The 24,994-nt window shown below is 38.2% G+C and overlaps 1 protein-coding gene across 10 annotated transcripts in view; it reads right to left on the bottom strand.

Annotated features, from left to right (window-relative positions):
• The window catches only part of YLPM1 (YLP motif containing 1), a 46,773-nt gene that overhangs the window by 6,866 nt on the left and 14,913 nt on the right, over nucleotides 1–24,994 (bottom strand). The window contains exons 6-21 of one of the 10 annotated variants that reach the window (XM_040701845.2): nucleotides 23,429–23,534; nucleotides 21,107–21,587; nucleotides 19,835–19,927; nucleotides 19,242–19,416; nucleotides 18,950–19,095; nucleotides 18,443–18,630; nucleotides 17,739–17,801; nucleotides 17,265–17,384; nucleotides 16,715–16,891; nucleotides 16,397–16,480; nucleotides 16,072–16,155; nucleotides 15,290–15,376; nucleotides 12,274–12,325; nucleotides 7,088–7,218; nucleotides 4,541–4,720; nucleotides 3,781–4,179 (exon numbers count right to left, since the gene is read on the bottom strand). In XM_040701845.2, coding sequence (XP_040557779.1) covers nucleotides 4,574–4,720; nucleotides 7,088–7,218; nucleotides 12,274–12,325; nucleotides 15,290–15,376; nucleotides 16,072–16,155; nucleotides 16,397–16,480; nucleotides 16,715–16,891; nucleotides 17,265–17,384; nucleotides 17,739–17,801; nucleotides 18,443–18,630; nucleotides 18,950–19,095; nucleotides 19,242–19,416; nucleotides 19,835–19,927; nucleotides 21,107–21,587; nucleotides 23,429–23,534 — 2,134 coding nt within the window. In that variant the 3' untranslated portion in view covers nucleotides 3,781–4,179; nucleotides 4,541–4,573. Of the gene's footprint in view, nucleotides 1–3,780; nucleotides 4,180–4,540; nucleotides 4,721–7,087; nucleotides 7,219–12,273; nucleotides 12,326–15,289; nucleotides 15,377–16,071; nucleotides 16,156–16,396; nucleotides 16,481–16,714; nucleotides 16,892–17,264; nucleotides 17,385–17,738; nucleotides 17,802–18,442; nucleotides 18,631–18,949; nucleotides 19,096–19,241; nucleotides 19,417–19,834; nucleotides 19,928–21,106; nucleotides 21,588–23,428; nucleotides 23,535–24,994 lie in introns of those variants that run through there. The other 9 variants (XM_040701846.2, XM_040701848.2, XM_040701850.2 and 6 more) reach the window with 9 other exon arrangements.

Below are 24,994 nucleotides of genomic sequence, written 5' to 3'. Positions count from 1 at the left end.
GAAATCTACTTTGAGTCAAATTTTATGAGAGTAACAAAGATTGCCTTATAGGCTCAGAATAAAGAGAATCTTTAGCGCCATTCATATTTTACATTCTAAGGAATTTCTCTCTCTTCTCATTTCTACTACAAGACAACCACCTTAAATCAGTGTTTCACGGCACTTTAAGAACTTGTATTCCTTGTCATCCACTCACAATTCATGCTGCAGACACGCAGATCTCAATTTAAATGGCCATCTCTGTTCCCGAAACACTTTATCTCAGGGTATGCAGGTTGTATTGGTGCAGTTTGATCCCTAACTGTCCACGGATCAAGTGAAGTACTGCGCCTTTGTTTCCCAAAAGTAATCTGGGAAACAATAAATAATGAAGAGAGGCATGATAAAAAGAACAACACACCTACCAGCATTTGACTTCTTGAGGACGCAGACCAGGTGCATTTGCCACACAAAAAGACTCTCAGTACTGCTTCTCCTTTCCAGTCAACATACACTGAGTTACAACACTCCAAGACAGACGCTGAGTTTCAGCTCAGTTAATTCAGAATCATTAGGAATTTCAAAGCAAAAAAAGTTCCATTTGTGTTCACCCCAGACCAACCATTTTTTCATGTCCTGAGGTTTGTTCAATATCGTGTTTCCATAATTTAATGGCAGTAATATCAATAAAATTGCACAATCTGCTATGGGAAGTTGAGTCCAAAGGGCATGTAACAATTCATGATAGCTGCAATAAATAAATGGATTCATGTTGGCTAAGAATACTTTTCTTCTGTTAACAATGAAGTTGTTCAGGGGGCAACATGCTGTCCTACAGGCTGAATTACTTCATTTCTTTGAAAAGGAACCTCAGAGTGTACCAGATATGTTCTCAAATTGGAAAAAACAGATTTCAGCTTAAGGTCTTGTTCTTCTAATTTCAAAGCACACTAACCAAATAGACCATTCTTCTGCTGGAAGTATCCTTTCCAATGTACATTACAAATAATTATTCTTCATAATCAAAAGGAAGATGGTTAATCTTCATAATCGAAGAAAAATAGTTAAGGCAGTATCTTAAAAAACAGACATTAACAATAACATATTGTTTAGAAACGGACAGGCAAGAAAAGCAGAGATCCAACTTGTGCCAAGTGCCAACTCTTCCCTCGTAAAGATAGGGAACTAGTAATGCAAGGTGGGTTGTCTATGCTGAAGCAAACATTTAAGAGACAACCACGAAATTTCCAAAAGTGATGTAATAGTATATGGTGGATCTTTACTCTTGCATACCATAGTCAGACCAATATGCTTAATGAACAAACCTAGAGTAAAACACACAAGATGGCTAGAGATGACAACTAAGCTCTATCAATATACTCACATCATGTCTTAGGTTGCAAGTTCCCTTGTTAAAAGCCCATGTATTTCTTCCATGAGGTAGGTAGTTCCAGTACGGTTAGCAAAGCAGGTAGTCTTGAGAAAAACTTAAGTGCCATAAGAAATGGTAAATCCCAGAAAACACTCTTTAAGCAGTCATCTTTGCTTAAGAGGTAGAAGCTCAATTCTGCAGCTTCTACCTGTGACTTTGTGCAAGGTTGTATTTTTAAATGTGCTGTGCTACACAGAAACAGTCCAATTTGAAGTTAACACAATCGCACGCATAGTCAAAGACGGATCGTTATTCAGAAGCGCCAGATGCAAAGTTTCCTATTTAGCCAACAATGAAAGTAGGCATTTTTTTTTCTGGTCAGTGCAGTGAGAAATTCTAATGCCAGCATCAGAGAGCAGATGAGAAACAACTAAACCATGATCGAGCCTTCCTGGATTCTGTAGCAAAGGTTTTTCCAGACAAAAGAGAAAGCACTGATCATCAAGCTCTGACAGCTACAAACCTAGTTGGGCAGTCGCATGTTTTTCTCAGTTCTGCCAGCAGCAAAGACAAATTGCAAAGCCACTTTGCATAAAGCAGATAGAAAACTGACCTGCTAAACATTCAAACCAGATGAAACAGATGGCGAAGACCACTTAATGAGTTCTACGTGGCATGGCAATGGAAAATGCAGAACTTCAGGGAGCCAGGAAAAACAGCAACAGCTCCCAAGCTGCTTTCATAGATGAAATGCTGACCTAAATGTGAGAATTTATACATTTTCTTATCAGAATAAAGCATAACTTTAGGTGCAATCTCTCTTTAACTGCGATCACCACGGAAAAAAAAAATCAGCACGATCCCTTTGAGTGTTGTCTGCTGAAATAGTTTTCAGAATTGTTAAAAGTAGTAAGTACTTTTAACTAAATATTATTTAGCTTGGAAGGAAACTGTCAGGAAGGACCTGGTTTAGGTTTACCACCAGAAATACAGAAAAAACAATAATCAAAGTCAAGAAGTGGCATCAAATCGTAACAGCGGGGTGTCACAAGAACTCCAGTTTTGTTATAGAGTACTTACAGTAGGTTGAAAACCATTTGATGTGTACTTGAGAGAGAAGCTTCCCTGAAGTGAAATGTGCTGGATTTGCACAGTAATACACAGTCTACTATCTTTTGGTACCTATAGGTTTCCCCTTGTCAGCAATTCTCAGTCAGAATTCAAAGAACACTTGACAACATTTAAAAAGGGAGTATATATGCTACACCATAGTGTACAAACAGAAAAAGGGCATGGTCTTCACATTCTGTTTTTGTATTCAGGAAGCTTGATTTTCTCATACTAAAAACATTCAGGGCATAACAAGAGTTCATATACTCATGCACTTTTTTCCAAAGAGGTTTCAGTCATACAACACAGACAAAGCTGATAAATGCCCACTAAACTAAATCATTAGAATGGCAAACAGAACCACCCTTTAGCATCACTTGCTCTTCTTAATGGCACAAACTACCGCTACAGCAGAAACAGCTGATTTTCCAACATAGAAAAAAAAACACAACATGATTGCTCAGCAGAGCAGCAAAGAGGAGCAAAGAAAGAAATTCAGGACTCCGTTTGCATTCCTCAAAAAGATTAGGAGAAAGATTCGATTCACCACTAGAATAACGATTATTTTCAGATGTAAACACCTTGACTGGTTATGACGTCGTTAACACAAGGTATTGCCTTCAAAATTTGAGTGAACAAAGTTTTCACCAGCAAACCTGTGATACTGTGCAGAAGTGGTACGCCGCCAGCTATGAAGAATTTTGATCAGTTTTAATACTGTGGAGTATTATTTTTTCTTTTTCAGCAAGTTAAACATTTATTAAATGAATAGAGGGTTATAATATTTGGTCTTTGTTGCTTCTTTTAAAGACATTCCTCTACAAGACAGTAGACTTACGAGCGGAATGAAAAGCCCTGGTAAGGAACAGCATTCACTAAAAGACACAGTAAGACCAGAATGAATTTTCTAGGCTGCTCTCCACAGAACTCTGTAGTACCTGTTCTCAAGTTCGGCATTAAATAAATGTCCTTCATACATTACTACTTTGAGTATTTCAGAGCCATCCAAAACAATCTATACTCATGGAGTAATGGAGATTTGACATAGCGGACAAACTAGGATCCAGAAAATGATCATCTCCGCTCTCCATGGAGAAAGAGTATGATGTAATTTCTAAAGGCCAGCAAAGGTTGAGGCCTTACTAGAACTGTCTATGAGAAGAAGAGCAGGTGATCAACCTAGAAGACAGGACACATTCCAGAATAGGAGCACAGCACCTCTTCCAGGTATGGACAGTTCTGAGTACTGTCAACATGTGAAGACACAGACCACATTAAAAGGTGAAACAAAATCCATGCTATATGGTCCACCAAGAACACAGAGTTTATAGTGAAATTTATTGTTCTGCTTACTAATACAATAAGCTACAAGGTACATACAGTATAAAACGAGAACGGCAACAAAGCAAAGGTGATAAAACATTCTGTGACAGTACAGTGGAGGTAACATCTGTCTAATCCTTCCACTTAATCCCACTAACAGCAGCTAAAACTACTGGCCCTCCCCCCCTCTCCCCTCCAAAAAATATTAAAAAGTAAACTGTTTCTCTCATTTAGGAGCAGTGGGATTATTTTTCTTTGAGGGCACTGGGTATTTGCCAACATCTCAAAAAATTGCTGAAACTAAAATAACAAATGAAAACAGTGAAGGTGGGAGTGACATGACCCATGCAAGATGCTCATGACACCTTGGTTCACATCTCCTCAGAGCAAGTGGCCTGTAAAGAAAGGAAAACTTTGTTACATCAAGTAAAACAGCAACTAAAATGGACAGTTAAGATAGAGCAAGCAAAATCTGAACTAGATAGGACTGGGCACACAGCTCAACTATTCTTACAGTGCTGTAACTATTCGTTGTTAGCAGGTTTTGGACACTGAGAGCTGACAATCTTTCTCCTTTAGGTTTTAGATGCTGTACAGGGGAATGTATGCTGAAAGTGCACAGCTGACAGCTACTGTATCAAATAATCTTGTCTGGGAGAACTCTAATGGTGACGTGACCTGCAACCTCAACACTTCAAAAACAAACCAACCAATAAGCATCAAGGCCATAAACATGCAAGATGACCAAATACATACCTTAAAGGCACAAAATTCCACTTAACCACTTTTTCATATATACTTGGTGCGGTTGAGGGCTCTCTCTGCAAGATGTCCACTTTCATCTGTTATCTTCTCCCAGTCTGTTTGTCCAACAACAAAACCAATGGCCCTTTTCCTGTCTGCATCTTTCTTTTCTTCTAGGTCTGCCCACCGCACCTATGGAGAACATACTATCAGTTGTATACTCCCTTTAAGAATTCCTGAGACACATCTAAGCTTCCTTCCCATTGCAGGTGAGTACAAGAATTTGAACCTGTACTTAGTTTAATACCAACAGGTACCTACCAATTTGTTTTCTGATGAGTAAAGACAGAAACTACACCAGTTGTGCTATCTTTTAATTGAATATCCTGAATGCACCATGAAGCAGAAAATAGGCATGGAGGATTAGCATTTTCCATTTCAGCGCTGTAATTCTGAGAGCAGAAAAATCACTACAACTATTTTTCTATTCAACACAATGCTTTCTTCAGGAAGTATCAAAGATTAATTTGGTGTCTTTGTTTCTGTACAACCTTTCAGTTGCACAATGGAAACATCGAGAAGGCTACAAACTATACGAAGACAGCATAAAGAGCAACTCAGCAATGAATGACTGAATAATAATGACTGTTTTCTTCTCTATCTTCTGTGGTAGTTTTTTTATACGTTTTCCTACTAAAAAACTTCTTCATACATTACAGCTGCATCTATTGCCTCTGCGGCTCTTCACAGTCACGCAGAACACCTGCACTCGTCCTGTTCAAATACATACAGTCATTCCCTCACCCACAAAACCAGATAACTGATAAGGGGGAGCACAGCAGCAGGGACGGAGGAAGGAGATGATGAATGGTTGTAGTTCAGACACTCAACAGCAACACACAATCGCAGGATGAGGAAAACAGTAGCTGAAGGACACCTCCCCGATACCCTCATTTGGACTGGTTTGTTACTTCAGGACATACTGTTAACACCTTTCTGCCAGCACCCCCCTATTCACCATCTACCTGAATTTCCTCAGATATTCATACTGACAAGCAACGTTTGCTTTGTTCAACCACCACTTCTCCTCTGCAAATGTCTTAGTAACTCCATTTCTCTCACACACACAGTGCAGTATTACCTACGTTTTCTAGTTCACCTTACAAAACAAAACAGAAAATTCAAACATGGATATTTAGCTCAAATTACTTTTAGTAGCAAAAGTGAATGAACTGCATTTCTGATCAACTCATTCACTAAATAAGAACGATGCCATAAAGATTAACATTATCCATATCAGCTTCAAATTCTTAGATCCAAATTCAACTGTGTCCTGTACAACATACAGAACTCCTTGTCAGTTTTAATATAGAACTAGCTGTTACTAAGAGTTCTGAGTACATATAGCCTTCTTTCTCCCTCCCTCCTCCCTCCCTTAACTTACGTTTTCCTTAAAGTTAACACAATAAGCTCGGCACACTCTTAGCCTTATGTTTTGTTTTATGCAGATTACTACTATGTATGTTCACAGTGGATAGAGATGGAAATCCAGGCAGTTGAATATATGTTTGAATATAATGTTTGCAGCAGAAATGATGAGTTGGAAAGTGACTCCGTGATCTGTAACTGGCAGTAAATGTGCCTCTTGACATATAGCGTTGTTTGCATGGGTACAAACGACATGACCATTTTGCTTTTGAGCAAAAATTCACAGGACATAGAAAAGCAATAATAAACTTCCAAATACGAGCTTATAGTTATTGATGCTGGCTATGCTTTGAATACAAGCTTGTATATTCTTTTTTTCCCACCCAGGTAGTGGTAGTTGTGACAGTAAACCTAAGATTTAAGCATACAGGACAATATTAACGTGCTACCCACACAAAATGATAAGTTTTAGCACACTGTAACCAGTCAGACTTGAAGATAGAATTCTCAAAGTAAAAGCTTTTCTTTCTATTTTGGAAAACAAACAAACAAACACACACCTCTTCCTATTACCTCTTTCATCTTTACATACCATGTAAGGTATGTACAGGAGGCAACTTCTACAAGATCTAACCGATATGAGACCTACAATAGCTGGCATTCTTTTCCTCAGCTGAACCTTTTCAAAAGTAAGAACAGTGTATTGTTTCTCTCACTGCTTATTATAAGACCTATCAGAAAGTTAGTTTAATAAAATAATCATAATCTTGCTTTAGAATCACAATATCTCATCACAAAACATACTGCGTAAGAAAAGGACTCTAAAAGCTCCTCTGAAACAAATTATCTTCTTCCTCACCATGAACTGGGGCATGACTACATCCATCAATACCCATGCCATGCATAGTTAACCTCCACTGTCTACAGCTTCTCACTTCGTTACACATAATCTGTTTACCTCCAGAAAACACTACTTTCAAAAACATTCTCCTACAGAATTTAATAGAACATTAGAATGAAAAGGGAGTCAATAAAATTCCCATATCTATAGACACAGATCGACTTCATGTGAATTCTTTTTCAGAGATTGTTCAATGGGCATCTACAGAAAGTTATTTGAAAATGTATTACCCTCTTCTTTCCAGGTTCAGAAGCACGTGTATCATAGTCATCTGGAAGCTGCAGATAATCTTCCATTCTGCTGGCAATTGCTTCCCAGTCACGTTTCCTTTTAGTGCCAGTCCGCAAACCATCCAGCTTGTCTGAGAACAAACACAGAGCCTCAGAGTTAAAGGAGATTTTTTTTCTACTATTCACACAAACAAAGATGAAGGTGGAAATAGTTTCAAAAGAATGAGCAGCAGAACTTGTACATCCAGTTGTCTTGACAGGTAGAATGATGAGAGTTGAAATAAACTAGAAGACTCAGCACAATTTTCAAGTTTTATTGAACTTTCACATTAACTGCGTGGCAACAACACTCAGTCTTATTATTTGCAGGAGGGAGAAAAGCTTGTTTTTTGGCCGTTCAGAGCATATAGAGTCTGTCCTTATAGATATAACAGAGCCACCCATAGCTCTTTAAGGAACTACAGATCCACTTGTTAGAACACAATACTAAAGCTGTAGCATCTTTGCCGGACTTGTCAACCACGTCAACCATGGCGTACATGCAATACCAGGGAATAGGTGATAATCATATAACTTAATGCAGCCAATACAAATTCTTGAAATACCCTTTCTGCAGAACAAAAACTCCCCTTAAGCCCTGACCTCCCTTTTTATTCCTCCCCAGAGGAAGAACCACCCCCAAAACCCACAAAAGCGTCAGAATCTTTTGTTGCGTGGTCAGCCACAAATATCTGAGAAATGCCGTTTGTCCAACAGTCAACATTTTCTTCTCTTTCTTACTGAATCAATAAAGGCATTAGGAAAAAGGTTCTAGAGTTTTGTTCCTCTTTGGATACTTATTTTCAGTGAAAAAACAACACTGCCTTGAAATTATATGGTAAGCTGCTTTTAGAAAGGAGACAAAGGAATCGCTCATTTTAAGATTATGAACGGTAAGACATGAAAACAAAATCTGGCTCCGCAAGTCAAAGTAAATCCTAGTTCTTCTGCTGTTGCATGCTGCTGTTCTATAAACCAGCAGCCAGTGTATGAAGAAGAAATAATAAGCATGGTAGCTGTATTCTGTGAACCATTTCCAGCAATATCAGTAACACTGCTCAGAAGTCAGCGATGTAATTAAAGTTATCCACCAAAGGCCTCTGAAATAAATCAAATACACAGCAGTATATTTTCTGGAGAGCAGAAGATGATGTTCAAAAGTATGTATTTAAAGAAGATCAGTTCAGAGATGAGGGTTTTTTACTTAATATAGGAGAGAAGGTGAGGCAATGGCGATGTAAACATGCTAGTAAGGTTTCAGTGCCACAAACTGGTGAAGAAATTTCTCCCTCATACAACTCATTGTTTTAAGAATCCACCTCTGCCCCATTGCCCTGCAACAGATACAGAATTTCTTCTGAGAGAACATTGTAATCCCCCTCTGCAAAAAAGAGCATTTAAGAAAAGTCTGTGCAGAATATTTCTATCTGTTACATGGTATCTTGTTATACCGTTCACTTAAGATTCTTCTTTTGCTCTAAGTTAAATCTGCCAAATTTGAAGCTCAATCTCCACAGAAAGACGGTACTCCCTCTAGAAGACAAAATCAATGTACACAACACTCCTGTTACTCAGCACATAGCGTCTTGCACTACTCCTTAGCATTACTGACTGATCCGTGTAGATCATTCCCAGAATAGGGGTTTCCAGGAAAACATTCAAAGGGATAGCATGAAACAGAGTGAGGAGCACGTGGGAACGTGAAGAACTGAGAGTTCAGGAGTTCTGTTCACCTTTATGCATAACTGAGACACAGTGTTATTGGGAGACAACATGCAAGTGTATCTCGTTACCGCTGTGGAAGAGTCTGCTCTCCCAAGTCCCTGTTGCACACAGACAAATTGAAAATACTGCCAAGAAATGCGTAACTCATTACCAGAGTTCAAGAGACATTCAGAATATGACATCCCCATTTCTTTCTGTTACTGCCACATAGAATTCATTTTGTTATCTCCTTCCATGTTTGAAGTTGCATTGCCTTTCCAGAGAGATGTGCTCCCGTCCGTACCACTGTGGTTCATATGCAGCAGACACACCCTAAGGTGATATGAAATGCCTACCACAAAACACTGCAGAGCTTTTTTTCCTTTTTTAAAACTTTCCTGACGATGAGACAAGGTGCCATTTGGTAACAATGGTACTTGTGAATATTTATGGTAGATGATTACTCAGTGTTAAACTGCCGAACGAATCCTTGTACCATTTGCATTTTAAAAACAGTGAAGCAGTAGCACTTTAAAATACCTACAGAACTTAAAAACTTACCTTGACAGTTTTAATTATAAGGTTTCCAAAAGTCAATTACTCGCTTTGCTCCTTCAGAAACTGAATTTATCAACTGAATACATTTTTGCCGTTCTTACATGAAAGCCACAATGTTTTAAGCAGAATGTTATTTGCATCCCAGAACAGACTTTACAATGGCATCAGAACTTCAGCTATGGCACGGCTCATTTCACCTTTCGTAGAAGTTTGTCCAACTCGCAGTTAAGCCACACTTCGAAACAGGATCGCACTGAACGCTTACAGTCAGAATAGAAAAATCCCATTTCTGTAAGGGTAGGACCCTGTGTGCAGTACATGCTAAAACTGAAGAAGTGCTGACTAGATTTTAAAGTAAAAATGTGGTTGTGCGGTCACAACGCATAGGGAAACAATACACCAGCACACGGTCAGAGGAATGCATCGTTCCTGCCAAAGTAAATGTAAATGAAAGCAAGAGCTCAGGGGCAAACAGTATGGAGACTGGAACAATCAGAACTGAAGCTAAAAGAACTCAACGTTTTCAGACCTTTTCTGAGGCTTATCGTGACCAGTAAGATCTTACTGTGTTCTCACTTAACAGTGTTCCTTCAGAAAGAAAACCAAAAGGCAAAACAAGACTTACAGTGTTGGTTTTAGATTCTGCACTAAATGACTTGTGCAGATGCATGCCTGTTGGGACTAAGGCAATAAATCTAATGGGCAGGCCAGCTCCCAGGAAAGAACCCAACTTTGGAACAACAAACACATACCACACTTGGTGTGCCTTTCAGGAAATAATTTTAATAGGTCATCCATTGAAACAGGCCTGCAAGTTAATGGAATCATACTTGCTTGCAGACTGCAAGTGCTTATAAAGCATACTCAGAGCTAAAAGCTCTCTGACCTTGCAGAGAGATACTTCAAAAAACCCCAGCATTCATCACACAGGAGTGTCAGGCTTTTAAAAAATGTCTTCTGTCAGAATTTACCTCTAATCCATAGTTCTACGTAAATAAGGAAATAAGTAAATAGGAATCTGGAAGGTATTTAGAAAAGTAAAACTGCAAATACAGATTTAATAGAAAGGCCTTTGCAGCACCTGTATCTGTGACTTGTAGCCGGATAAAGTTCAGTTTGTTAATTGAGCTCTGATTGTTAAAGGATTATTTCAACAATCTTGCAAGCAATTCATTTTAGAATATAACTAATGCTGCTGCTGCTCACTCTCAATTTTACATTTATGTTGAGACCATATAAAAATCCTCTTGCATTTAATATTACAAGGTTTTCCCATGGAAAGAAAGTCAACGCAGTTCTCTGCTGCTATCTATTAGCAGTATTTGACCATGAGTGAGGAAAGCTTTGATCTGTAAATTTCTGCTGCAGTCACAGTCCCCATGTTAATAAATATTAAACGTAAAACTGTTTTAGGACATCCTTTGGACTTCCATCGTACTAACTACATGCATGGGATGAGTTAATGTTCGCTGTATGCTGTATAAATCATTTGTTCCTATTATTCAGTGTTTACAGGACACTCTATGTCAACATGTAGAGCAACACATAGCATATCAGAGCCTGGCATTCTGCAACAATGAGGAGTAGAAAAAAAACATTACAAACTTAAGATATAATCTTCAGATATCAAAATAATTAACTTTTAAATCAAGAATGCAGGAAAATCCTTAATTCTGTCTTCAAGAACCTTGCTGTTTGGCAAGCCAGAACCACTGAGGCTCCTGCAATTGTACTGCAAGTGCCACAAAGTCCATATATACCACAAATACTTATAACACTTAAAAAAGAGCACAGCAGCAAAAGAGATAGTGCAGCTTAGCAGTTAACAGCAAGAGCTGAAAAGCTGCTTTATGTAAGCCAGAACTTCCAGTGCTATCTCTACTGTACAATGGTGATTTTGGTTACTGGAAAATAGTGATACACAGGGTTGTACCACACATGCAGAAGTAGACATAAAAAAATGTTAAGACATGCTGTATCCCATTCAGGTATTTGTTACTGCTCATAGATGTGACAGAAAATTGTAGCTTTATGCAGATTTCAGTGATAGAATCCTGACTTAATAACATTATTTTTCATTAGAAAAAATTAAAAAAGAAAACCACCATGGCTAAAAAGTTCTTCCCAAAATTTGTGTGTTCCATCACACCTGTGGCAACTGCATTTCAGCCCAAAGGTTGCTTTTGGTTTTGACAGAATCGCAGTGTTAGCACTTATGTATAATGCAGTCAGTAGCACTAATCCAAAGTGCAGTAAACATAGTGCCCTTGTGCTCCTGTAAAGTCCATTTTGCATCCTTACTAAGGAGAATTCTATTACTCCCCTGGAATTTGAAAAGTATAATGAACTTCTAAGTTATTAGCACACAAATTTTTGAAAACATAATAATACATATGACATTTTTGTCCACACACATGCCAGTTTTGGAAAGCAAGATGCAACTTCAATACAGTTTTACTTACTATGCAAGTATCCAAGAAAGTAAGAAATTACTGACAACATTTAGACTTGAGAAAAACATACGCAGTACGAACAAGAATGTAGTGTAATGTAAATTGAGTCTTTGCTTTTTGTAATATGGAGATGAATAAAGAATAGAAATACTGTTTGTTTTCAATTTTACAACAAAATACTTTCCTTGAACAGATAAAGAACAATTAAGGAGTATATAAAATAGTGATAGCTAGAAAGTCATAATTCCCTTGCCTCTGGCAACAGAGAGAAATTCCTTTCTTCTGTATAAAGGCTTTTGCAGTTTCAGACACGTGTAGGAGACCAATACATTTATTTGTTTTTATTAGGGAGGCACAGTAAAAATGAAAATTAAAGTTTTGCAAATATCATCAGATACCAACTATAAGAAACAGGAAAAAATAAATACCCACCTAGCTTTGCCTCAGAAGTGTCCATCTCCCATTTGCTTTTCGGAATGTAACCCTAAATCATACACAGAGAGAAGCTCGGAGGATTAGAGAGAGATACACATGCATATCACTTTTGAACTGGAAACAGCATTACAATGGGAGCTTAAGGTATTTCTTTTTGTAAGACACAACTCTTGTTATCAGATGAAGGAAACAAGTTACTCAGTATTTCAGAACTTCTGCATCCACTTCCCTTTCAGCGGTATTAGCAGCCCTTGCACATCATTACAAGAATGCTGCTTCCGACATAGAACTCCAAACAAGTCTAACAGATAGCAATGATGCTGTGTGCACTGTTACTAGGTTATATAATCCCAGGTGGCAAAGTTCCAGCAACACAATTTATCAGGCATTAAGAATATGCAAGGCTTTACAAATACAAATGCAAAAGTTACCTTAGTTGCATGCTTTTAAGAACGTATTTCCAGATTTACTACACACAAGTTTCACTTAATCCTTTCAAATGAACATACTAAATTCTTCTATAAATGCTCAGTCCACAACAAAACTATTTTTCTATTTTTTAAAAGTCAGCATCTGCTGAATCTCTGAGCTTTAACTATGATTTTTCATTTAAAAATAACACTCATCATATTTCAATGATTCCTTCTGAACGCTCTTTCCCTACAAATAACGGCACCAAATGTTTTATATGTAACTATCTTTAGCCAGTTTATTCCTTGCAAATGAACATAACGATATTAAATTTGGCAAAAGGTATTTATTTTAGGTATTTCCTTGTAATTTATTTTATACTCTTGGACAAATAAATCCTTATTAAGCAATACCTTATAAGTCCTTTTAGCTGCTTAGATTTGGTATGAAACTACATATGTTTCTCTGCAATTGCATAAAAAGCCCACTGTAGCAAAACCAAACCCTTTCATTGTTTTAGAAAGGATTTTTAAGAGGCAGAAGAACCACTCTAGAAGATTTCAGCGAGAAAATAAACAATCCACAGAGCAGTTTTCATTTACTAACTTGTTCCCTGCTCTATTTATATGTTGTCTCCAGTGTGAACACACACGTATTAGTGAACGCTATGAGTTAATAAATCAGACTGCACCATCCCAGAGAGCTACACTGCTTTTGGTTACGTTCAGCACTGCTTGTCCAAAATCCTCGTCAGATCTCTCTTCTGTCAAGTATACCTCAGTGAGATGAGATTATCAGATTTCTGTATTTTAATGTTTGTTAATCGAGTCTGTAATTAATACAAACTAAAGTAGTTTGTGCTGCAGTATTTCATTGCGACAGAAAACATTCAGGCATGTATGCATAGTTCTACTTTTAAAGCAAGTTGTGCATTAGAAGTTTCTCAGAGAAGTTACACCACAACTAGAAGCCTGTATTGAACAATGCAACGTGTGATACGCTGGTGAGAACGCTAAGTTAAATGCATCAGTAAATCATACCATCAAGCACAGAAAAGCAAGAGTTGTCTGAATGCTTCAAACAACCCTAGAAGAATTGATAATAGCAACAAAAGAGTGACTTGGAGGGTGTGAAATGCACTAACGTGTGCTGAATCTGTGTAGTATCCAAGTCCTCAGATAGGTTAGAAAAAGATTAAGACCAGATGGCAGATGGAGACCTCTCTTTTTCCACAGGATTAAGAGAAGTGCAGCAAAATGAACTGAAGAACCCTTATTGACTGTTCTCAAGAAGGTGACAGACACCAAATACAACGTACTGTTCCTCCTTTCTGTCTGACATACCTCTCTGAGATTAGCCAGGTGACTCAACAGTAGAGATTACACACAGCAGATAATTCTTTGATATTTATCACCTTTCATGAATCTGAACAGAAGGCATACTTATATGTAGATTATTTTTAGTTATCAATAATTTGCATAGCTTTCACCACCATGGTTTCCCCTTGTCTCATAAAGAAAAGGCCTATTCTTATAATGTGCTGTGCAACAGGACACTCCCCAAAGCCCATAAACACACACACATATTTATGCACAGATTTCTCTCAAAAGCTAAAGACAGCTTTCTTTTCTAGACATAACTCGTCTCCGGGAAATGAGAAACTAGCAGCCATATTCTTGTAAACATGGATGCATCTTTAACAACTTCTAACCACATCTTACCCATCCTCATACTCTGTCAGAGAATAATTTAATCAAGAGAATGAATGAGTCATACTGCAAAAATACAAAAACGAAAAACAGATGCTCATTAAAATCCACTCTTCCTAAGTTTTATTTTTCTTTTTCTGGATTTCAAGTGTTTTCTAGACTGCCACTTCTGAGGAAAAATGTATTCTGATCAAGAAAATGGACTCTGCTCATCCCAGCTTTTGCTTACTCCCTGTTTATTGGAATTTAACTGCTTGGTTGTGGGAACTAGGATTTGACACTCTCAACTTTTTGAGCCCTGATTAGTTGTAGCTCCAACACACACCAAGAAGTTACATTCGGAAGCCTTCTAAATACATACTCCAAAGAGTCAAACCACAGGGCAATTCTCTAACCTCCATTCTTCCAAAAGATCTCATCCCTCAGCTTGGAAATACCTACTGACAAAGTCAGAGTGCTTTGGCAGAGAAAGTATTCTTCATATCTGTTATCATATACTATGACAGCTGAGTTCTTTAGACACGAGAAAATAAATAAGCTAATTGAGCCTTTGCCCATTCTTCCCATCTCTCCACTTGGTTTGATACTTAGATAATCTGGAAGAGAGAGCTACAGTGCACTGCAATTTATAAACAAATGTCTGCAAGAGGCATGTTGCCATGTTACTCTGATAATGCTGTTTGTAGCATACACTTAAAGATGATTTTAAAACTTCAGTTAGGAATAACAGGATTTAATGTTGAAGTTCTCTTAGAAATGTTTAAGGAAGAAGTGACTAGAAATGTGTGTATTAAGATGGCACTGCTAAGAATGGCAACAGATTGGCATTTACAAGACTTTCCCTCAGACATATTAACAAGCATTTTGTTAGAGATGGCTGATGTGTCTCCTACCAGTTCACTCTCTTCTTCCTCCGTTGTATCCTTTTTGGCTTCTTCTTTCTGGTCTTCAATATTTGCATCAAAATCCTCCATCTCCACCTGTTACAAAGCACAAGCACAGACTTAAAAGGCTCTGCTTGGCTTCTAAGTCTTATCTTTTAAGCAGGGTAAGCTGAAGATTCCAAGTTCAAGTAGAAGAATAAAGATGTGACTAACATAGTAGTTTATCTCCAGACCTCCTGATATGTCTCCCAAAGAAGGATGGAACACAGAAAGATAGCATATCCAAGATGCACATTATGACAAACCGTAAATAGAAGGAAAAGGTAGCATATTTATACATTAAGTATAATTTGCTAAATGCTATTTATCTACTTCTCTGCACAGGTCTGGATTTCTCGGATCATGGACCCAGAAAAGTTTGTTCGTTCTTCACCTATTTTAGACACTAATTATTTCTCAAGTTCTGATCCAGTAACCTGGAAAGGTGCCAAGCTCTGAGAAAGCAAGAATACTCTTTAGTTAGTCCTAATAGTTGCTAAAGAACAAAGTGGTTTTAACTCTTCCTCAAAGATGCATCAAGTCTGGGATCTAAAAAGTGCCTCACAAAGTAGCATGTGCATTTGTGTTTACATATTTGTTAAGAATAATGGAATACACTTGTCTGACAGCAGTTTCAGCTTTCTACAGAGCCAACTGCACAACCTGTTGTGATTCTATCTTCCTCTGCTTTATATTTTCAAAATAGTCACACCTCCATAACTTGTCATTTTAACAAGCAGAGGTATTTTTACCTCCTCAATAGCAGCATCTTGCAACAGAGAGCGAATGTCCAGGCGCATCATGTGACGTGGTGCTGCCTCCCAGTGATCAGACATCTAAGAAGGAAGAACATAAACACGAAGCGCTTTCAAAAATGCAAGAAATTCAAAGGAAAAAAAAATCACAAAAAGATGAATCTGTTCTTAATTCATTTCAGCCAATCCCAGGAAATAACTACCAGTTCTTCTTAGAAGAAAGCTGTAGGCATTACATAGACTAAAAGAAACCAAGTTTTCCAACAAGAGCAGAAGCAAAAACACAACAAAACTTGCTACGACTTCATATGTATACAGTTACCCTGCTGATGTCCTTTAGCTTGCGTCCATGGATATTCCTCTTGGAACAGGTCTGGTTATCTGCGCTCATTTCAGCCAAGTACACCTAGAAAGAGGAAGACAATATTAGATGCTGTATATTAGGTGCCATAAATCAATTTTCAGAGCTCTTTTTCTAACTGGTGATTGTAGGTCCTCTGTTGTCCATGCTAAAAAAAAAATACATTTGTAATTGTAAACCACTGCAGTTTTCCTTAATATGGGAAGGTCTTTGCACTCTAAAGTCCTGAAATACCAGCATGCAAGTGTTAGAAATTTCACACAACTTTAAGACATTTACCTCAAAACCCTTGGTTTTTGCTGCACTCCAAAACTGCTCAAAATGCCTCACTCTATCATTGATAGCATCAAGGATAATGAAGGGGAAGAAGCCATCATCCAATGTCTTTTTGAAAGTTTTAAACATGCTGGTACGATAAGTCTCTTCCATATCAGCTTCATATTCGTATTCCATCACCTGGTTTAATGACAAAGGCATTTAAGAATGAGGAAACTACTAAACCACTAATATTCAACTGCTGAATATCCTGACCATGAAGTACGAGAAAGTATGAGAAAGCCTTCTTCCAAATCAGCTTTCAATCACTCACCCATTTGCCCTTAATTTATATTAGGTAGAGTTATAGTAGTCACATTAGGAGTTGGACACGATGATCCCTATGTGTCCTTTCCAACTCAGGATATTTTATGATTCTATATTGATTTGTTTTTCAAAACAAGTCAGAGACCTCTGTGTTCTTCCAGAGCAAAAGACAGGAATTCTGACTGCTACTGTGTTGTGCCACAATGTTTATTTTGTGGAAGAAGCAAGACAAATCAATCAGAAGTACCTTCTTTTTTACTTTTTTCCCTGTATCTGGGTCTCTCTCTTCCTTTTCTACTTCAGTGATGAAATAGTCATCCAGGCTGAGCACCCTTGGTGCAGGTCCTCCACACTCTACTTCCTTATCCTAAGAAGAAAACAAAACAGAAAACATACACTCTAGGGTTCCTATACAAATTTCATTCTTTTATGTAAGATCTTTAAAACGGTATTGGCAAACTTCAATTCCTGGCTCTATATTCAAAATAAAAAGAGAGCAGTATTCTTCACGATGACTAATAGTGGACAGGATTCACATTCTACATGAAGACATGGAACATGAAATATCAACAGGCTGGAATTCTAGATTGAGATCTTGTCTCCTCCACCACATCTGATTTCACTTTTTTACCTTAGTATACCATACAAAAAGAAAGAAAAGAGCAAATAAAGCACATGAAAGAGATAAGCAGCACTACACAGTGAGCAGCTGTTTACATACCCTGATGAGTTTTGCTACATGTGTCTTTCCACTGCCAGGCAACCCTCTCATGATGATTACAATCTGAAACAAAGATCATGTAAGACAAGGTAGGAGACAACTACATTTAGCAATCTCATATTCAAAAAAAATCTTCTAGAAAATTATGTGCTCTGGACTCACCATTCTGCATATCACAAAGCAAAGCCAGTGCTTTGGTGCCAGGTTTTACAAACAAGGTTGTGATGTGTGGAAGAAGTTCCACAGGAGTAATAATAAGATTATGTGATGTTAGTTTTCTCTGCTCACACTGCATAGGCTGGTATAAAACTGGTTACAATAAAATTAATTGAGCAGATCTTGCATACGTGTCTCATAGGCTGGATCTTGTTCTGATTTTTTTTTTTTTTTAATTAGTGCACTGCCAACTCTGACTCTGGGTAAAGCCAAATCTTTCCTTTGATAAACAAAAAACCCAAGTGAAGATCTCAGAAGAATATAAAACACACTCATATTAGTAACTAACAGGAATTTCATGTTAGTTCACCTAGGTGATTTACATCTCCTCTGGAGTACTTAAGGCTATGCTACAACACTCCGGGTTGCAAAGAAACCAATAAACTTTAGAGCGCTTCTTCAAACATAGCCTTCTTCCCAAATTACCACACTCATGAACTTTTAAACTGAATACAGACTTCACAGAAACTGTTGCAATGCATACGCACCCTCTCTGGCCTGCTATCTCGTCCTGGTGGCTTCAAAATATCATCTACATTTTTAGATTCTGGCTTCCTTTCCACTCGCGGAGCAGGTGGTGGCTGACGGGGCATTGATGGAGCAGAAATAGGCATCCTTTCCTCGGGATAATTTCTACGATCACCTTCAAATTCCAGTGATTGGACAGAAGAATTTTCTTAGTTAAGAAAAATTAAGAAGTTTTAATAGACTCTCGTTACTTTTGGATAAATTCATGGATGTTTCCCCCAACCAATTCAAAGTTCTAATTTTGAAACTACTGCTATCAAAGACACTTTTAGCACAGAATGTAACTGCTTTCCTGATCCCATCTCCACTGAGGAACAAAATTCTCCTACATTACCCAAATAAGTTTTCATGAATTCTGTACTCTTAATGAAGAAATACTGCAAATCCATTGATCTTTTCCTAACTTCACCTCTATTAATCTCCATTTCTCAAAATATTTTAGCATGTCTTCAGGACAGAGACCGTACCTCCAAACATGGACGGCCCATGATCATATGCTGGACGATCTGTCTTTCTTTCATACGGTGGTCTGTCAAATCCACCCCTCCTGGAGGATGGATGATCCTTCTTGTCACGGTAAGATGGAGTCCTTGAAGGGGCAGTAGGAAGAACCCTGCCAAAAGAGAATTTGGTGTTTTCCTAGAACTTCTACTATGGACTCCAGAGAGAAATGAGCAAGTACTTCAGCCAAAACGGACAGGCTGAGGTACAATATAGCTTGAATCACACTGATTTCAGCAATGTTCCAAAACTACATACCTATCATCTCGGGGATGACGCTCTTTTTCAAATCTCTCTCGGTCATAGTCCACAGAACCACGGTCTCTGTGCAATTCCCTCTCTCTCTTGAAATCCCTGTGATCTGCATTTGAATTGCCTTGACGCTCAAAATAGGGCTCACGGTCTCTTTCTCTGTTGTAACGACCAGGGTGCTCTGAAAAGAGAGACTCATGGGAATCCAAACTACTAAAACATACCCCGAATTTATTATTTTTGAAGGATAAACAAAAAACAAGAGTACAGGAGAAGCATAGAAATACATGATGCCAGGGCTCAAATGAACTTACTTAGCCACTGAACCTCTTTTCCAAACTGTGAAAGGCAACCAAATCATGCAATCCCACTTAAAGGTAACAAACTAGGTTTTTGAAGTGGTTTGGTCATAGACTGTATTACTGGACATATACTGACATACTAGACAGTATAAACTGTTATTCTGAAGTGTCTTTGAAGAAAATAAAAGAGTTCCAGCTTAAAGCAGAAGTTACTTTGTTTAAAATACACTTCTAGTGCCTTACAACCTTGCTGAAGAGCCAACCCAGTGCTCTGAGAGGTAACCAAGCACTCCCTACCTTTTTGAAATGCTTGCCTCTCTGGTAGAGGTTCTGGACGCAGAGTTACCCTCTCCCCATATGGAATCTGTTCCACTTTACTGGTGGTTATATCTAGTTAGAAATAATCAGAAAACAATTTAGGTCTTAAAATACCCTTCTTCCATTTCTTTTCCTCCATCATGAAAAGCAATCAGTCAACGGCACTAGAAATAACTGAAATGACTTACCAGATCTCTTTTAATAGATAATGTAAAAAGAACTACACTTAGATACAGAACTGCATGTTTGCTTTTTTTAAATCTGAAATGCATGCGCGTAGGTATGCACATCTCTTCACCTTAACAGTGGGACTTAACTTCTTTCGATGAGTTCAGGTAGTGTGTGCAGTTAGATCATAAACCTTAAGATTCTGTGAAAGTTTCAGTGACTCATGGAACTTCTATACTATTAAAAATATTAACTGACATGCTCACTTAAGATTCCTAATGATCAGTTTTTCGTAAAACAAAGTTTTCTGTAAAATATCTACTTAATGGAATCAACATGGCTTCAATTCTTACTTAGAAAGTACGTATGGCATCTTAAAGAGAAAAAAAAAAAGCTCTTTAAATGACAATTCACAGTTTACAAACTTCTTTACGACACAATTTCACTTTTGTTAAGAGCTTTAAGAATGAAAGAAATTGATTCAATTAAAAACTAATATCAAATTTTAGTTTTGATAAGCTCAGTACTAAAAATCAGAGCCTTTTGCTGCTTAGGTGTTATATGCCTGGTAAGCATTCTTGCTCCTCAGAACAGGACACTGGTTCCAGGGGGCTCTAAGTACCATCAGAGAGGGTACTTCATATCAGTTATGCAGTACATAAACAACACAAATGTTAGTAACTTAAAGCAGAATGTAAGTTGCTCCTCAGAACTGTAGCAACCCAAAACACTTTCTAACAGTTATTCCCATACTCGGCTATTACAGGGATTAAGGGAAAGTATCAGTATCAATCTAAATACAACACGTTGAAGTGATCACATTAGTTGGTGTTTGTTAGAGGTAGATTCCAGTTCACAGGAAAAAGCTCATTATCACAGCACTACAGAAAACATTAAACTCAAGACTGGAGGTTACTGAGTCATCAAAAATTGCACTGCTTGGTGTTAGATGACAACGTACACAGCTTAGATGTCAGCTGCAAAATATATAAAGCATACATTGCGTAGCATGCTCCTTCAGAAAGAAGGTAAGGGAGAGCTATCTCTCAGCTTCAGAATGAACATGCTCACTGCAATACTCACCTCGTCCATGGCCGTAATCCACAGTTTGCTGAATTACAGGTGCTTTAGGAACCGGTGGAATAACTGGAGGCAGCGTTCCTGGTACAGCTGGCGGAACAGAGGTGTGAACAGCAGGTACTTTCACAGGCGAGGATACTGGTGGAGGCATCATTGACTCCTGTTTACGTAATTCATATTCCATATTTGCTCCTTTATCTTCATTTGTGTCCCAGAGACCGTGGAAAGAATCCTCATCCCAGCGTTCCTGTTCCACAGCAGAAGGTGATGGTTTTAAAGATTGACCATGACTTGGGGTTGTAGTTGGAGTAGAAACTGGAGTATGTGGCCTTGTCATAGCTGTAGCAGGCCTTGCCAGTGAGGCAGGTGGTCTTGTCACAGGGGTGGGCTGTCTGAACAACACGGGAGGCTTTATAATAACAGCAGGAGAAGGTTTAATAGCTTGGGCTTCTAATGGTGCCTCTGAAGATAGCTGAGAAGAGACCTAGATGCAGAAAGCACTTTAAATAGAGATCTGTCATCTAATCTTCTCTCATCCTAAGTCAGTAAGCACAATGGCAATCTGTAGTCAAATTATATAGAACCTCCACCAAGGTGCTATAGGTAGGAGGACAATAATTCAAGAACTGGCAGCCTCAATTAATTTAGTGTTTGTTCACTACATGAATGCTCAAATACTATCTTCTCCTTAAAAACAACCATAACAATTTAAGCTCAGTAGGCCAATCTTAGTTCAAAAGTGTTCATGGTTTAATTCCCAAAGATTCCTGCTGTTAGTGGGGAGACTGAAATAGTCTGGAAGTAGGGCAACTTGAAGAGGCACAAAAGGATTGATAAGGCCAGCTTCTTTCTGGAAGCCACTGGAAAAATTCCCAGAGAGCAGTACCACCTGGAAAACTCTTAATGCAATCTGGTCAGTAGGAAGGTGTTTCCCAGTGAAAAAATAAAATCCCTTCTTGAACTCAACATCCTCATGGAATACCATGCACTGTGTCATGAGAGTCTTTTTAGCATCACAGTAGCTGCCAAATTACAGGCAGCCTCATAAGCAGTATGCGACAGAACTTGGAGCGTGGTTCTAGGTACAAGCAAAGCTTTAAGTTCAAAGACACAGCAGAAATCTTAAGAAAGGTAACAGTTGTTTGAAAACCTCTAGGCAGATGCGTGAAGTATTCTGAGATACAAAATACCAAAGTTAAGGAGTAAAGTCACTTCCTAGAGATGTCACCATGTTTGCGGTTCTTGGTAGGAAATGTGTTCTACTACTTGACTTTATAGACACTGTAAACAAGAAAGAGGCCAGTAAAGAAAAAAGAAAACTTTTAGTGCCTCCTTCATAGCGTAATGCTTCTCTGGGAGGAGGGACAAAGAAAGTTTGGCCTGGCTAAACATCAGGATCACAGGTCAGTACAGCCAAGTGTATTGGTACCAGTAACTTTGGGCTAAGACAGACTTTATTTTTTTGTTCTACTAATACTAATAAATACAAATACTAACAAATACTAATTCTACTAATAAAGTCTATGCATTAACTCAGTATCTCCTTTGACATACATGTAACAAAATTGTTTATTTGTTTTAGGAAGGCTTTATAAATGTGAGTAAACATGACTGCAGAAGTTCAGTTGGTTTCTGACCTGGTATAAGATATCAAAATACAAATTAAAGGATCTGAGAAGAGTTCTCAAGACCAATCAGGAGACGAAATAGCAGAACAATAAATCACATCACAGCAGGAAACGGAGGCATGGAGGTGCACAAATGTCAGCTTTCAAGCACTTCGCAATATTCTAGATGATAATGAGAACTCCTAATAAAGACAGCCAACAGCAAACTATCGCCCACTTGATCTGAGTTTCTGATGGAACTATCCTCAATTTTATTTCCTCTCAACCTCTTCAAAGTATAAAGAGCCCTTAAAGCAGGAAAAGTAGAGGAATCTGGTATTCAAATACAGCATTCCCACCTAGCTAGGTGGAAAAAAGGAGGGTCTGTCTTCTCATGAGCCTTACGAACTTACTTTGTAGGAGCTCACCTCTTCTTGCACATCGTCCTACAGCAATTTAGACTGTTAAATCTCATTAGCTACTATCTCTTGTGGGCCACGCTTGGAAGACGCAGTGAACTGAATGACTAAAACAGGCTCTGGAAAATCTAAAGAAACCACAAAGTTGCTTTGCCTCAACAAAAGACAGATGAAGTTGTAAGGACTGCTGGGGAGGTAATTCCACAGAGAAGTTTGATTATGAGAGCACAGAAGTGATCTGAAATAGACACAGATAGCAATTACTACCAGCATGTTACACTGTCTTGAGATGGATTTACCTGAAAGGCACCTGGCCTTGTGCCTGTGTTCTGTGACCTCGGAGAGTCCTGCGTGGAAATGTCAGGTTTAAACTCTTTCAACTTTTGCAGCTGTTCTTTTTGCTCTCTGCACATGAATCACAAGAAAGTTGTATCAGTCCGCTGCTTAAGTGAGAACATAGCACTATATTGTCAACACTGATTGAGAAATCCCTGTTTCACATCCACCTTACTAGCCACTGAGATATTTATATATTAGCTGCCTCCAACAGTAAAGAGCAAAGCTAGATTTCTGCTTCCACCAACACCTGCAAATGCAAAGCCCCATGGATACGCCTAAGTGCTCTGGGACTCACTCTAGGTTGCACACTAACAAGACTGAGGCCAACCCAAAGCACAGCAGAGATGCCAACATTTAAAAACAAAGTGGTAATGTTAGCTTTCGTTTCCTTGTCCTGTGGAGCAGAAAACAGGACAGCAGTGAATACTGTAACCACCAGATTACAAACTAACAGAGGCCACCCTGGCCAGTATTGCCACTGTTCAGCATCCAATGCAAGGGCAATGTGGCTCACAGAAAGTGCTCCCAAGTGCTGCATTAGTGCAAAGATTAGACTGAGCAATTGCCAGCACTTACGTCTTCTTTATGCCAGGCTTATGAAAAATAAGCCACATGATAAATACAGAACAGTATGCAGCACCAACTATGCTGTCACATTCACAATGAGAACAAAGCCAGATGAAGGCTTTACCTTTGCAGGTAAAAGCAATGATGTACCATACTACTAATGTAGCTCTTGGATCAAAAAGTAAGAAAAGAAAACAACAACAACAAAAAGTCTCCCTGAAGTTGTTTCTATCATTCAGACTGAGGTCACCTGCTTGTAAGAACCTGCTGCAAAGTACCTGTGCAACTAATTTTAAGAATATCCTCTTATCAAATTTAAAAACAATACTATCAATATTATCATATTTGTATTCCTCCTATGACTTAGACATACATATCTGCTTTCCTACAAAGAAAATGTTCTCATTGCTATGCTTAAGTATTTCAGCTTGAATAAAATCACTCACTCATGCAGTGGTTCACAAAGTACAGTCCTACTCTCTCCTTTTAAAAATCACTTTTCTTGCATTTCTGCATGCAATTAAGGGCTGCCATATGGGACAGATGCTTAGTAATCTTAAGAGTTTGAAAACAAAACGGCTTCAAGAAAAGTGCAAAACGTCTCTGTATTGTTCAACATGGTTTAATGTAACAGTGATAAGTGAGCATTCACTTTAACTGCTCATTATTTTAGCATATCTGGCTTGTGAAATTAAAACTCCTGTCTTTACTAGGTATTGACCCTAAGCACTCTCTCAGTAACGCACAAATAGAATGAGTCACATGGACCTCTGTCTCAACCACTGAATATAGTGGAAGAAACTTATCTTTCTGGTTTTCTCATGAATATATCTAATGCACCAAAACCCATGCATCAAATTACAAAGAAAACGTTCGCACAGAAGATATGTGCTCTCTTTCTTCTACTTCTAAATTTACTGAACCCTAGGTTACTTCTGATGTGGAAGAGGATATCATTC

The sequence above is a fragment of the Gallus gallus genome, chromosome 5 (genome assembly GCF_016699485.2).
Source record: "Gallus gallus isolate bGalGal1 chromosome 5, bGalGal1.mat.broiler.GRCg7b, whole genome shotgun sequence".
NCBI lineage: Eukaryota > Metazoa > Chordata > Aves > Galliformes > Phasianidae > Gallus > Gallus gallus.
Note: the sequence above shows the minus strand (reverse complement) of the source record. Positions and strands in the feature narration are given on the sequence as shown.